General features: G+C 34.0%; 1 protein-coding gene across 9 annotated transcripts in view; it reads right to left on the reverse strand.

The window, feature by feature from the left end:
* Positions 1-14,838, reverse strand: part of TCF12 (transcription factor 12) — a 397,584-nt gene that overhangs the window by 50,811 nt on the left and 331,935 nt on the right. For 6 of the 9 annotated variants that reach the window (XM_032593633.1, XM_030318100.1, XM_030318099.1 and 3 more), the window contains 3 exons: positions 1,561-1,666; positions 360-499; positions 1-81 (listed from right to left, as the gene is read on the reverse strand). The exon at positions 1-81 is cut by the window's left edge and continues 64 nt beyond it. In XM_032593633.1, the coding sequence (XP_032449524.1) occupies positions 1-81; positions 360-499; positions 1,561-1,666 (327 nt within the window). Of the gene's footprint in view, positions 82-359; positions 500-1,560; positions 1,667-13,294; positions 13,464-14,838 lie in introns of those variants that run through there. The other 3 variants (XM_030318105.2, XM_030318104.1, XM_030318106.1) reach the window with 3 other exon arrangements.

The raw sequence follows: 14,838 nt of genomic DNA on the forward strand, positions 1-14,838 counted from the left end.
GGTACTGCCACGATGGAAGCTAGACATTGGCGGGAGACTCGTGTTTATGTCCGTTGGTGAGACTGAGTGTGGAGGATAGCTCTAGAGAAAGGAGGAAAGAGACATAATCTATTAAATACACTTTCTGCACATATGGCTGGACAACTATGACAACAGGTCAAAAAGAACATTACAAGCTGGCAGCTATAAAGCGTTACTATTGTCATGTACTTTTTAAAAAGGCAGGCTAAATGCAGTAAGCCCTGAAGTATTTACATGTCACAAGTTTTGGCAGAATCAAATCTTACACTTGTAAATCCAAAGAGAAACACAAGTGAGGACAAAGTGCTGCCGCACCCTAGTCATGTGTTACAGCCTACCAAGCGGTCATGTGAATGAAGGCTGCCGTAACTACTGGACTGAGACATGTGGGAAGTGGAGGTCCCCAGAATTCCACCAAAACCAGGCTGGCTCATCCCATTTGATGAACTCCAAAGGTCAGAAGAATTGTGGGTCCCATCTAAGACGAAAAGAGAAATATAAAATTTTCCTTAGCTAAAACGTTTTCTTTTATTTAGATGATGCTCTAAGAATTCCAAAGGGTACCCTCCAGATACTCATTCCCTGCCCCTTCTGACTCAGTCTTCCATCTACTTTTCTTCCCTCCAAACTGTGTAATTACTATTTAAAAAGAAGGAATAAGGCTTTATAGTTAGAGGAGAAAAAAAACAATCCAAACTGTAGTCAGTATATTGTTATAAAAATCCTTAGAAGATCTAAATTCATATCAAGCAGAATAAAAAAAATCTCAAATTTGGGGATAGGTTGGATTTAATTTTGGTTAAATGGCACACCCATAAATATACAAAAAAGTTCTTTATAACAAGCAATGTGCGTTATTATAAAAAATTATGAAACTGTGGAATAAATAAGTTTCTCTAACAGTAAACATAAGAAATTGATAATGACTATATTATAGACAGTCTTCAAATGAAATGTGTTAGCAATGACTTCACTCACCAGTGTAAAGTCAAGGAAGCGTTTATGTAGTGATTTATTGCTCCCATAGTATATGCTCCCCATAGTCCAAAACCACAGGAGACCAAATAAAAACGCAAGATACGAATTAAAGGAAATGCAACACTTTTTCTCTCTGAACAAGTCTTAATCTGTTCTATGATATTCACTGTATTTATATTGATCATTCTAGGGGTGACCTGAGTCTGCAATTTAAATAAGAAAGAGCTGTTAATAGCTTTCATTCACTTAAATTCTATGAGAAAGAGCAGCTCTACTCATTTTTCTCAAATGAAGTCCTTTATAAGTTCAATCAATACTAGATAGGCACTCCAAACGTTTGCTGGATATTCCGACTATATTGCAATCAGCAATAAATAACATTAGAAATTTTAATTTACTTTGGCCCCAAATGCATAGATACACCTGAATTCATACATACATTCATACATTTATACATGTGAATACCTGTGTAGGTATTCTCTTTCCTCACAGTTTTAAAATATTACTTAATATACAATAGATAAACTGCTGTAGGATTGACAACTATCAAGCAGTACTTACCCTGCATAAAGAAAGTGCTAGCAAACATACTGGTTGGTGGCTTGGGAGATGGATAACTAGGAGATTCACGGTTGAAATCATCTGAACTTGGGGATGGTGCATATACCTTAAAATTAAATGGGAAATTTAATTAAAATGGCTATGAGTGTCATATCATTTGTGTAATATGAGTGCTACATTTCACCAAGGGCCTAAAAAGGCCTATCTAATATCTATAAAGGCCTACCAGAAATCCAAAGAAGTGGACTAAATCCACATACGTAATCTAACTTGGTTACCACCTACATATTTGGTTTTGGCTGATTACTAGAGAAAAATACTACTCCAAATAATCTTTGTGTGACACACCGGTGGTTGAACAAATCGTAAATGCTGACTTTGCTTACAAAACACAAATCCATATATAGGCTCATGATTCAAAATGTTGTGGTGGAAACAGATGTCTTTTGAATATAGCATGAAATAGAATTTGGGTTCGTAGAATTCATTCTTTTCACTGTTATAAGATTTATCAAAATCAAAATGAGTTTGGTTAAAAGTTACTATACTTTGTTATTATTAAAAGATATCCATGAAAGGCACAACACGGGTTTTCAGGAACTTGTTTAACTTATTAGTAAGGTTAGCAAAATAAAAACCAAATTCTGCTGAGGGGTTTTCTTTAATTTCAAGCAAACTTCTAAGTCTGGCACAGCTATAAGAAAAATCTCATTTAATTTATCAGAGCAGTATTAATTTCCTTTGGTAAACCTTTGCTTCAGATAAGCAAAATATGAACATTCTGAATTGGCAAATGGCCAAAATTGTCATTTCTCTGCAAAACTAAATGGGCAGCCAAATATCCTTAATAATCAAAACATGATAAAACCATTCTCATGGTGATTACTAAAATCAAGAAGGAAAACAAAGAACAATTAAGGTGATGCATGCTCTGTAAAGGCAAAAGTAAACCAAGAGTCAGGAAGAATGGAAATGTGTCCTACTGAATGGTGTATGAAACTGAAACGTATTTCTTTAGTTTGATAAGGGTATATCCATTAACTTTTACTCCAAAATAAAAATCCTAAGTGTTCACTTAAGTGGAAGCAAGTAGCTCCCTTATTAAAATTATGGGAGCATGTATAAAAATCATACACGTATTTTTAGCATAAGCATAGAAAATTTCTGTAATTATACATAAGAAATCCAGTAGTTATACCTCTGGACATAGAGGTATCCTTCCAGAGGATGTTTACTTTATGTCCTTCTACACAGTCTGGTATTTTATCCCGAGCAATCATGTTTGTCTATGCACTAATAAAAAAGTTGACGAAGCACACACTGAGATTAAAATGGGGGCCAAGATTTTATTTACATAAACCATCATTCATACTCATTTATTCTTCCTCTGAGGCATTTAATAACTGTAAAGACTTCTGACAAATCACCTAACCTTCCAAGACTCAATTTCCTCATTGGTAAGATGGTGCTAATAGTACTTGCATTAGGGGGTTGATGGGAAAATCAAATGAGATAATACATATACAATGTTTAGCACAGTAAGCTCTAAGCATTAGCTAATGGTATCTCAATCATTTTTCTATCATTCTTGTAGGAGCCATTATCCTGCCAATACTGCCCTTGTTCAGTCCCTGAAGAATGTTCCTTATAGTTTTTGTCTGCACATTTCTACTTAAAAAACAATTCATCCTAAATAAAAGGTTAAAAAGTCAATTTTTACTCTTCTTGCTAGTTGTTTCAATACTAACATATGTGTGTATTTTTAATGGACTGGCATTCAGGTTAGTTTCCTCTCACATCCCAGAGGTAAAAACATACACCTGTGGTACCTAAGTTCACGACAAGACAGATTTCTAAGAACTACCTAGAAGGACCCTAGATAAAGAAATTTGGCAGATAAAATGTGTTTTCTTCCCCATTATACATATTAAATACATTTTTCTAGTTTAGTGCTATTATATGAGGTAGTGTCAGAATGAAATAATTGGGTATATACAGTTGTGTTTGGAATGTATTACACAGGCTGATGGGCAGGAAAAAGTTTTCAGGAAAGGAACTTCGCAATTTTTTCTTTTAATCCAGTTTCACTACCTAAACTTAGCCACAGCTAGATGTCCCGTGTCCCCTTTATACATAGATTTTCCTAAACGAGGCTGAAACTACAAATGATGAAGAATAAAGTAAATCCATAGACACAGCAAGAAAATACAAATGAGAATAAAATTCAGAAGATAGCATTATGCTTCCTGGTACAAATGCTTATTTACTACATACACCATCTTTGATCTCAAAGTAGGAAATAGAAAATTCTCTAATTCTATCCAGGTCATAGATTGAAACATTGTGTAAGCCTCCAACTTATGAAAAACAATTTCAGTTTTGATGTCCCATCTCACACAAAAAATCTATATAATATGGCCATTTAAATGTGTATTTTATCAATTTATATTTACTTATTCTTATTCCCATTCAATTCACTGTATTCCATGCATGATATACTTACACTTTAAAAAATCCTAAATGTTTGCAGTTATAAAAGCAAATAAAGGATAAATGTGACTAAACTGATTTACAAATCAAGGAGATACGCTGATCAGATAATGGTTAATGATCGTGGTCATGGAAAGCAAGAGAACCAAAAAACCCCACACAAAGCAGGAGAGACTTGCCTATTCTTATGTAAAAATTATAAGCTGTATGGAAAAAAACAGGGCTCATTTTAGAGGTAAAGTTTTTTTTAATGTTAGTCTTTATAAACACATTTTGAAAAATAAATGGACTTAGAAAAAATCGATCTTATAAATGAAAACGGTAAAAACTCTACTGTAAGTTTGTTATTTTATTTACTAACATAAGTTCAAAGTTTTTATCACCATAAAAATGTTTTGAAAAACAAGGTTCCCTAAGAGGCCCATCTAACAGCATTTCTAACACCAGCCAAATAACTTTACTTTTGGTATCTCAACCACAGCTTGCAAAAACATAGATGCAATGTTATGAAGCAGCAGTTGTGCCAGTCTCAATTTTTCAGATCAAAGAGTTCTTGCGGCAAAGCGCAACTGATGTGGTCTCAAAGACTTTATTAACTCCAGATGTAGGGAAATAGTCCGCCAATTCCACAAAAAGAGCAAGTCTCTTTTAGTTACAATCAGTACTGGCCACAAATTAAAACCAGACTGCTTATGTCATCTGATCACCTGCACATAGATGCCAGGTTTTTTTTTTTTCCTAGTTAATGATCTAATCATATGTTTACATCTTAAGTATGATTTTGTATCACAACAAACAATCTTAAAATTAAGAGAAAGGACTATATGTGCTTTAAGATTATTAAAATCTACTAGGAGTCAAACTGTTTTTAAGAGAAACAGAGGGGGGCGCCTGGGTGGCGCAGTCGGTTACGCGTCCGACTTCAGCCAGGTCACGATCTCGCGGTCCGTGAGTTCGAGCCCCGCGTCGGGCTCTGGGCTGATGGCTCAGAGCCTGGAGCCTGTTTCCGATTCTGTGTCTCCCTTTCTCTCTGCCCCTCCCCCGTTCATGCTCTGTCTCTTTCTGTCCCAAAAATAAATAAAAAACGTTGAAAAAAAAATTAAAAAAAAAAAAGAGAAACAGAGGGGCACCTGGCTGGCTCAGTTGGTATAGAGCATCTGACTCCTGATCTCAGGGTTGTGAGTTCAAGCCCCATGAGGGGTACAGAGATTACTTTAAAAAATAAAATCTTATAAAAAGGTACTAAAGTAATTTAAGATGTTCTATTAAGTGGTAGCTATTTAGAAATTTTCTTGAGAATTCTAGCTTCTAGGGGCACCTGGGAGGCTCAGTTGGTTAAACATCCAACTTCAGCTCAGGTCATGATCTTGTGGCTCACGAGTTCGATCCCCACATCGGGCTCTGTGCTCAGAGCCTGGAGCCTGCTTTGGATTCTGTGTCTCCCTCTCTCTCTGACCCTCCCCTACACATGCTCTTTCTCTCTCTCTCAAAAATAAACATTAAAAAAAAAAAAGAAGAAGAAAAAGATAAGATAGTGATAAAAAAAAAAAAAGAATTCTAGCTTCTATTTCAGAATGTCAGGCTCATAGGAGTGATCATGGGACTGACTGTCTTTCTTCTTTCCCAAGCACTTATATTTTACCCTCCAGGAATGGTGATAAGAGTAATTCTGAGTGTCTGTTGAACAGACTGTAACATTTATTCCAACTCAAATGAATATAACTGAAAATCTAAGTCTGATAGAAAAGAACAAATCCACAATATGTGTTTAATGTCCTCATCCCATCCACCCAAACTGACTTTAAGAGTGACAGAGCACGTTAGGGATGAGTATTTATCAATTACTCTTTTTTTTTAAATTTTTTATGTTTTTATTTTATTTTTGAGAGAGAGACAAAGTGCCAGTGGAAGAGGGGCAGAGAGAGAGGGACACATGGAATGTGAAGCAGGCTCCAGACTCTGAGCGGTCAGCACAGAGCCTGACGTGGGGCTTGAACTCACAAACCATGAGATCATGACCTGAGCCGAAGTCGGATGCTTAACCGACAGAGCCACCCAGGCGCCCAACAATTACTCTTTACAGTGATTACACAATTATCCTTGGGATGTTTTAGCTCATACAACCAACTGGAGTCAAGTTAACAAAAACATTCCTTTTTACTTGCTTGGATGATTCAGTTTAGTCATATGGATAACTCCAAATTCAGGGCAAATCATTCTCTGTTCAGCTTTTAAAGGCTAAGCTGTGCACTGTGTTCTTCCTTTCAGTGCATCCTTCTGTGATTAATACTGGAAATATCCTTGTCAGGCAGGGGGGCATAATGATTTTCTGATAGTTATTGAGAAAAGATGCAAAGAAGGAGAAGTTTTTGTTAAAAAGATAGGTTTTTCTTGTCTTTTTTTTTTTTTCAATCTTGTCACATCCCAGTGATGAGTTAAAAGACGATGTCACTCCCCATGCCTTTAAAAATAGATCCATAGCCTGTGTGGTGGCTGATATTTTTAAATGTTCCAAATGATGAGAAGATGAGTTGGGAATTTTCTTTAGTATGTGAGAATAGCTATATATCTTAATTAAGATACCCTTCCACAGAAAATGAGAGGAATGATTTAGATGAGATCTATCCAACAGAAGTTTCTGTGAAGATGAAAATGTTCTACATCTGTGCTACAGAATATAGTAGCCACGAGTTACATGACTATTGAACACTAGAAAGGTGAATAGTACAACTGAGGAATTGAATTTTTAATTATACTTTAATTTAAAGTCTTCTGTGACTAGTAGTTACTATATTGAACAACATAAGTTTGGATAATTTTTCCTTACCTAGTTTACAATTGCATAAATTACTGTGAAAAAAAAATTCTTGGAGTCTCATAAGCTCCAAGGCCTATGAAAACCAAAATCAGCCTAAACTGTCAAACAATTTAGGAACACCTTCACCTGATTTGGAAAAAAGAAAGGAGAAGCTTATATCCACTTTTCTAAACGTGCTCTAAAATACAGTAATCATTATCAAGATTTTATCCTGTTTAGGCTTCTATTAGCTCAGTTGTCAAGATGATTTGAATAGCAGTTTTCTTTAAATTGCAACATGTTAAGTATCATTAAAGACTTCAATACATGCTAATATGGACCTCCAATATGTGAAAAGTTTAAAATAGTAAGAGAAATCATCTTTAGCACAATCTTTATCAACTTACCAAAATAACAAAACAAAGCATTTGGCTAATTTCCTCCACGATCATAATTTCAGTTTTTTAAAATGTTTATTTGAGAGAGAGAGAAAGAGAGAGAAAGAAAGAGAGAACACACACACACGCACGCACGCACGCACGCGCGCGCGCGAGTGGGAGAGGGGAAGAGGGAGAGGGAGAAGCAGAATCCAAAGCAGGCTCCAGGCTCCCAGCTGTCAGCACAGAGCCCAATGTAGGGCTCAAACTCACAAACTGTGAGATCATGATCTGAGCCAAAGTCTGACACTTAACCGCCTGAGCTACCTAGGCGCCCCTCAAAATAAAAATGCAATATTGTATTCAGGAGCATCCACTTCCCTGATTTTTACATAAATATAGTTTATTGAACAATAAAAAATTTATAAGTATATTTGAGTACCTAAAATCTGGGGTGGGGGGGGAGGGGAAAGTGTAGGTCACTGGAAAAAAAAGAAAACCACAATCCAAGTCAAATCCTATCTTTAAGAACTGTAATTAAACCTCCAGGCCAATAATTTTTAAAATATGTCTAAGGGTCAACTTAAAAATTGAGAAAAACTAGGTAATTACTGTAAGAATTCATTCTTTAGCTATTGCTGATTAATCCAAGTCCCTCACACAGTAATACAAACAACAGTTTCTACTTCTGAATTTTGGAGGCACTATATTTTGTAAAAAGAAGCTGTTTAAAAAAGAGTAAATAAAAATTTTGCTTTAATAGTTCTACTAATTCAGATAAAAGTGCTAGATAAGTGTTAGAGGAAGTTAAAAAAATTTCCTAAAAATAATTTCCTATTGATTTTCTGATCATTTGTAGCCATTATTTTCTATGAATACTGATCTGATATATAAACTCGGGTAAAAACTATCTTTAACCAAAATAGCAAAATTTTAAAGTCTCTGAAATTTAGGTCTTCCTACCTTCCTTGTATCTTCTCTAATCTAAATTAAAACAAATATAACTCCCAAAAAAGACATTACAAATTTTAAATAAATCTACGAAACAAAAATCTAACTTAAGAATTTTCCAATATCTAAGAATACTTAAATGACATATTTGATAAATATCTCAATGCTTTTGGTATTTTACTATTACATAGAAATAGAAATGTTGCCATAAATCCCAAATCTACTACTGGGGCTTTTAGGGTAATTCTGAGCCTAAGAGGGGAAACACGTAGATAGTCCCACTACTAAATACCGTAAGAACTCAAACCAAAGGCATCAAAGCGAAATGTCTGAAGTAGAAGGACTAACTCAGGGCCATACAAACAATCTCTGTCAAGGAATCTTTTTACCTAATTAGCCTACTAAAAACACAACTGGAATTTCTATAAAATGAATAAAAATACATGTTTTTATTTTCAACAGTTTCATAAATAAAAGGATCAATGTCATTGCCCAAGAATTTATAGGGACATAGTTAGGGGTGGAATGAAGTAAAATTTCCTAACAACAATTAAGAAAACAAAATTCCAGCTTTCAGTACAAAGCAGCTTAAAATCAGTTACTAGTTCTGCTAACAAGAATAGATGGTATTACTGGTTTTCAATTGTGAGAAAAATGTCTTAGGAAGTCAAGCACATTTTTATTAATCTGAAATTAACATCACTGGGCATATTTCACCAGCTCATTACTGGAACTGCTATCATTGTTGTAATAACCACAGTTTTTTCTGAAGGATAAACTATGTAATTTTAAGGGACTGGGTTTGAAACCTGTATCCTAGGATAATATACTGAATAAAAGCAATGAATGTCACTTCTTAGCTCTCTACATTTTAAAGAAATTTATATCCAACAATACAGCACCTGATCTCTTCCTTCAATACACTCATCAATTAGTGGAAAGGGATAGAAATTTCTTTCTAAAACATTAACAAAGCTGATCAGTGACGACATACTCTCCTGGCAATGGCTGTAGTTTTGACTGACTGGTATTTGTGCCCACAAATTAAGGAAACAAAAAACCCCAAATCCTTGGAATCATATCTGGAATATAGTTTCAGATAGTTTTGGTAGAGAGGGGAAAAATCAAAGAAGATTTAAGTGAAAGTCCTTGTCATTCTATGTCTTTAGCACTGTATCTTCAGAGAATTCTTAAATTACTTCATATTTTCCTTATCATACAAATATTAGATTTTACTCTACAGGGCCCACAGATAGGCTGGAAATTTGAATTAATTCAATTGTACTTTGCTCTCTCATGTTAATTAGCAATAAATCCCCAATGGAAACAAAATGTAGCTCTATATACGATCATGCTGGTTTCTAAGCTTTTATTAACTGAAAATGTTTATTTGAAAAATAAGGCTTAGAAGTATTTACAATGCAATTTTATCTACTTCCTACTCTAATTCTTATGAAAATACAAATTACGTGGGCAGGCGGGTGCCAAAACCATGGCTAAACCAATTTTTACTACTGTGTGTTCTATTAGAAGAGGAGACTATGCTAGTCTGATTTCCTGAGTTTTTAAACATACCTAATTTAAAGCTCTTCATCTTAAATAGAAACTAGTAAAAATCTGCTTGACTGACCACATGAATTTACATTCATAAAACTGTTAGTCTCATCATATATACAAAATATATGTATTTGTAAGAATGGCCTAGTGTTTTCCTCAGTTACATCTTCTTTCCAGTGCAGTATATTTTCATACACATAAATTACAGTAAGGATTAAAGAAGTTTGGCCCTTTGCTATGGAGACTAGTTAACTTGCCCTTGGGAAAATCTGCTCTTGAGAGAGAGAGCTGGGTTCAAGTCTGAACTCAGCACTTACTAACTGGGTGGTGCTTGAGCAAGTTACTTAACTTCCCTGAACCTCTTTTTCCTTATTTATAAAAGGAGAGTAGTAATAACTAAATGACAGAGTGTTTGTGAGGATTAAATGAGGTAAACATAAAGCTCTCAGCATAGTTCTTGACACAGACTAGTCCTTCTAATCATGTTAGTTCCTGTCTCTTCTTTCCCAGATTCCACTGAAAGAAGCTCAATATTAAAAATGTGCTTCTAAGCTTGAGTTTCAAAACTTGGATTTCTGTGTTGTCTCTAATAAGATTAAAATAATCCCCTGATACAATTAAAAGAGCATCATGTCTGTACTTGCTGCAATTTTTATACCTGGAACACTCTGTAGCATCTTCAGTTCAAGGCCTAGAAAATGGAGGCTGATCAGATCAGAGGAAGGCCGAAACTCCAGAATCCTCAAGGTGAAGAAAACAGGAATCCTCTCCTCCCAAAACTTTACTTCCTTTACCTCTAAGACTTTCTACCTTTCTGCACAAAGGACACGATTTAGTCATATCAATGAGAAAACTGAATGCAGGCCAAGTTCTTTATATATTAAAGGATGCTCAGAAACCTATTATTCCTTGCTATTTTTTAAATCTCAAAAAATCGATAATATTCAAAATGTTTTTCAGTTTCCTATTTATAATAAACACATTAATATTTTACAGTATGGTACAGAATACAACTACACAAAAGCTACAGATGATACAGATCATTAACCCCTTCTCTTTTCAAATAGTGGGGAAAATAGGGTTAACATCTTGGCTTTTCTTTACTGAATAGAGATGCCCACGCCTGTTATATTTCCAACAATACAATGCAACCACAAAATCTTAGATAATATGGAAAGCCTCTTCTCTCCTTAATTTTTTTTTTTTGCTAGAGATTATTCAGTCTTACTATTAAAATACCTCAAACATCCTTAAATATATGAAACCAACTTGAAAATTTAAAAATAAAATATGGAAAAAAAGAGAAAGCATTTTAGACCAATACCACTTAGGATTTCTTGCTGCCTAATACCCATAATGGGATCTTAAAAATGAAATCAATGAGAACCTATTAGCATTTTAAACTATTAATCTGCCCTATCATCTAAAATAAACTGTAAGGTGGGATTAAAGAGTGAGCTTAAATTTAACCTGTTCACTATGAGAATTATATAAAAATTCCATAACTTAAGTAAGGAAGTATATTTCACTAAAGTCTGGAAATACTAAGTTAAAGTGCCAGTTTCTACCATAATGCATTTATGGGTAGACAATCCCCAATATATACTAAAATGAGGCATTTACATAGTTTTTGGATAATATAATTACATACTATATGGTTTTCTTATTGAAGAGTTAGAAGAGAATAAAAAACTAGAGGGTAAAAATAAAATAGATATAAGAAAATACATTAAGAGTAGGACCTTAACCTACAGAGAACTAAGCAATATATCATCTCTTTATGCATTTTTCAAGAACATAAAAGTCACCTTTGACCTATATCAGGCACAGGCTATCAATTTTCAGGCTACACTTCTCTATCATACCAGCTATGTCATCTACCGTAAGTCTGGAAATACTTAATACCATCAAAGATGTTCCCTGCCCCCAGCCCAATGTAGAACAAAGAGAAATGTTGTAATAGAGTGATCTGTGCTCTCAAAAGAATGAAGTCTAAACTCAATTTGAGTTACAGTCTCTCTGCTTCAGAGGTCCTATATAATTAATTTTACTGAACTCACACACACACACACACACACACACACACACACACACTCTTAGAAAAGACCATTTTACTTAGAATTAGACATAAAAGAAAAGTATCTTCACATTTTAATGACAATTGGTAAAGACGCTATAGAATAGAAATCAAGTAATTTCACTTTTATTACTCATCTAAATCTATCTCTCACATTCTCCAAAGCTATGCTTTTATGGGTAGCGTGAACATACACTTCTTGATCAGTTTAGGATATTTTGGCTTGATTATCATTTTTTAAGAAAGCTTACCCAAACGTTAACAACCAAATGCTAACAGAGTCTAAGGAGGCCTTCTCAAAGCAGTCAAAGAATGAAAAAGTGCTTTCATTAGTTCTCATGTACCCTGGTTAGAACCATATGTTACTTTAAAATATTTTCAAGCAGTAAAAAGGGAGGGAACAAACATATCTGATTTTATACCTATTTTAGGAAAATGTGATTAAATTTTCTTTATAACTTCAAACATTAATATTAAAAATACCTCCACCCCCAACCATTAAAAAAACAACAACAACACTAAAATCATGTATGTATTTAATAAGACACCTGAGGGGGGAATTTCTTTTTTGGAAAGACTGAAGAGGAAAATACTGAATTTCTGACATGAACCCAAGATTGTTATTCACCAGTATGACATTTCTATAATGTTTATCAATTAACTTACAAGGATAACTCCTATCGAATCTTCCAGAGAAGTTCACTTTCTTTTTAAAATATACAAAATCTTCTGACTTAAAGATACTTTTGTAGAAACCTACTAAAAAATACTAAGTAATTAAAGAATAGGAAAGTCTTGCTTAGCAACACAGAAAAGTATTATTTTAAAACATCTAACCATGTGCTATAAATTGACCAGAAATACATTCTTTGGAAAATGTTTAAATGCATTCTTTGAAAAATAGTGATTTATTTTATGAATCTGTACAGGGTCAAAATTCTAGTTTGATTGGAAACAGATGGTATCCCAGTAAAGTCGGGCTCTGGACCTGAAACTCCAAACAGGAAATACGGTCCTCACTAGCTGACTGCTTCCCTAATCATTCCCAGAGCTTCATACTTGTTATTTTTATGAATATCCAAGATGACTTTCATCTTTCCCTTCTATCTACAAAGCATCAAACACTCCTCTCTCTCTGTGAGTGCATGTGTATGTATTTTATATATAGACTAGATGTTTACAATATAAGAAAACATTGAAACAAATGTACTTTCGAGCTCATTGCTAGTAAAGACATCAGGCATTAAAAATAATAACTCACAAATTCAAGTTTATTTTCTATCCTATTTAAAAAATAAAAGCGAACAACTACTGAGTAATAGTATCAAAGGCAACTTTACTGACACTACTTACAAAGAAATACATAGTTTAAATGTATTGCAGAAAATGAGAGAACTCACAGGTTTTAGTAAAAAGCAATTAATCTACACTGCTTTCCATTAAACAACCCAGTTAGAAGCTACGTGAACAAAGAAAAAGACTTACCGTTTTCCCATTGTAGTAATACATCAAAGAATTGCTGCCCATTCCAGGGACAGGGTAAGCACAATACATGTTGATTTTGAAAATGCTAGTTTGCAGCTAATGCACACAGCTTCTCTCCAAGACATACATCCACACAGCCAAACAGAGTTAAGTCTTCAGCACTATGCATCCACACATGGATCTACTCAAAAGGAACTTATGCAAAATAGGACTGAACCAACTCACAGAGCACAGAGGGAGGGTTTATGCTGTAATAACCTCTTTCAATTTCTGTCAAGACCTTGCATTGGTGGAGGATACCAATAAGACAAAGTTTGGGTTATTAAAAAAATACAAGTCACTTACAAATGCTAAATAATGAAAATAGATACTGTTCCTGGAGATAAATATTCCAGTAAATTGTTAATTTTGTCATCTCTCTCTCAAAGAAAGGCAAATTGACATCTGTTAATCTGTTTTTAGTTTTAATTAAATTAGACTACAGGTGGCAGGGAAACCTAGCTTGCTACACCTCTAGCAACATTACCATCTGGCCTGCTCCAAAGTTGCTTCCAACTTTGATAAACACATGATCAAGCTATCAGGAATTGGAAACACTGAATCATGTCTAACAAGAAGGATCTAGACGGTTAAGCCTTGTACAAAATCACTTCCTGGAGAAAGCAGACCCATCATGTAAGTACCTCTGAACTAACTAGAAAAAACCATGATTTTTTTTTAAGTTATAAAAATCATACTGAAAAAAGTTTTGAAAGGAGCACATTTCATGAAAAAGTTCAGTATAAAAGCTTAAAAAATTATCTTGAAAATAAATGTTTGTTAAAGCAGACATATTTAATAAAGATTTTCAGTTATAAATCTCCTTAAATTCCTCATTCACAACACCAATTGAAAAGTTTATAATGGACTGCACTCTTCCAGAACATCTAATATGTAAAAGCAATTCAGTAAATAGAAAAAAACCAAAGTTTTGTTTTTCCTTATATAAAAGTATGAGAGGCTGGTGTGTATAACACACAAGATAGGCACTATAGCTGATAAACAAAAAAGGCTTCTTGGAAGTCTTTCCTCCAAGTTCATTATTGTTCTTAAAGAATAGCTTATATATTCATATTTTTATGTTAATACTCAAATTTCTCAAAAAGAAAAAATAAACAATATGGGAATAAAAGTCCCTTATAAGGACTTAAACAATTCACTGTACTTATAAGTCAAAGGTTTCAGACAATGCTTGCAAATACATGTTTCTCCCACAAATTATTTTGTTATTTAAAAAATTTTCAATTTGTCTTTTGGATTTGTCTGGATTCTAACCTGGAAAAACAGAAGAGAAACATTTCTTTTCTTCCCATCAAAACCTCTTTGTAATACTGTCTCTTCTCTCTGTGCCTTGTAGGTTCTAACAAAACTGCTAATCAAAGGAGAGCAAACAAGGAGTACATCACCTTTTTTAAAGGCACCTTTCATGAAGCAAAGCTCTTCTAAAAAATATTCCAGAAATATTCAATAAGACAGTACAAAAAATCTGAAAACAAACAAAATCT

The sequence above is a fragment of the Lynx canadensis genome, chromosome B3, assembly GCF_007474595.2.
Source record: "Lynx canadensis isolate LIC74 chromosome B3, mLynCan4.pri.v2, whole genome shotgun sequence".
NCBI lineage: Eukaryota > Metazoa > Chordata > Mammalia > Carnivora > Felidae > Lynx > Lynx canadensis.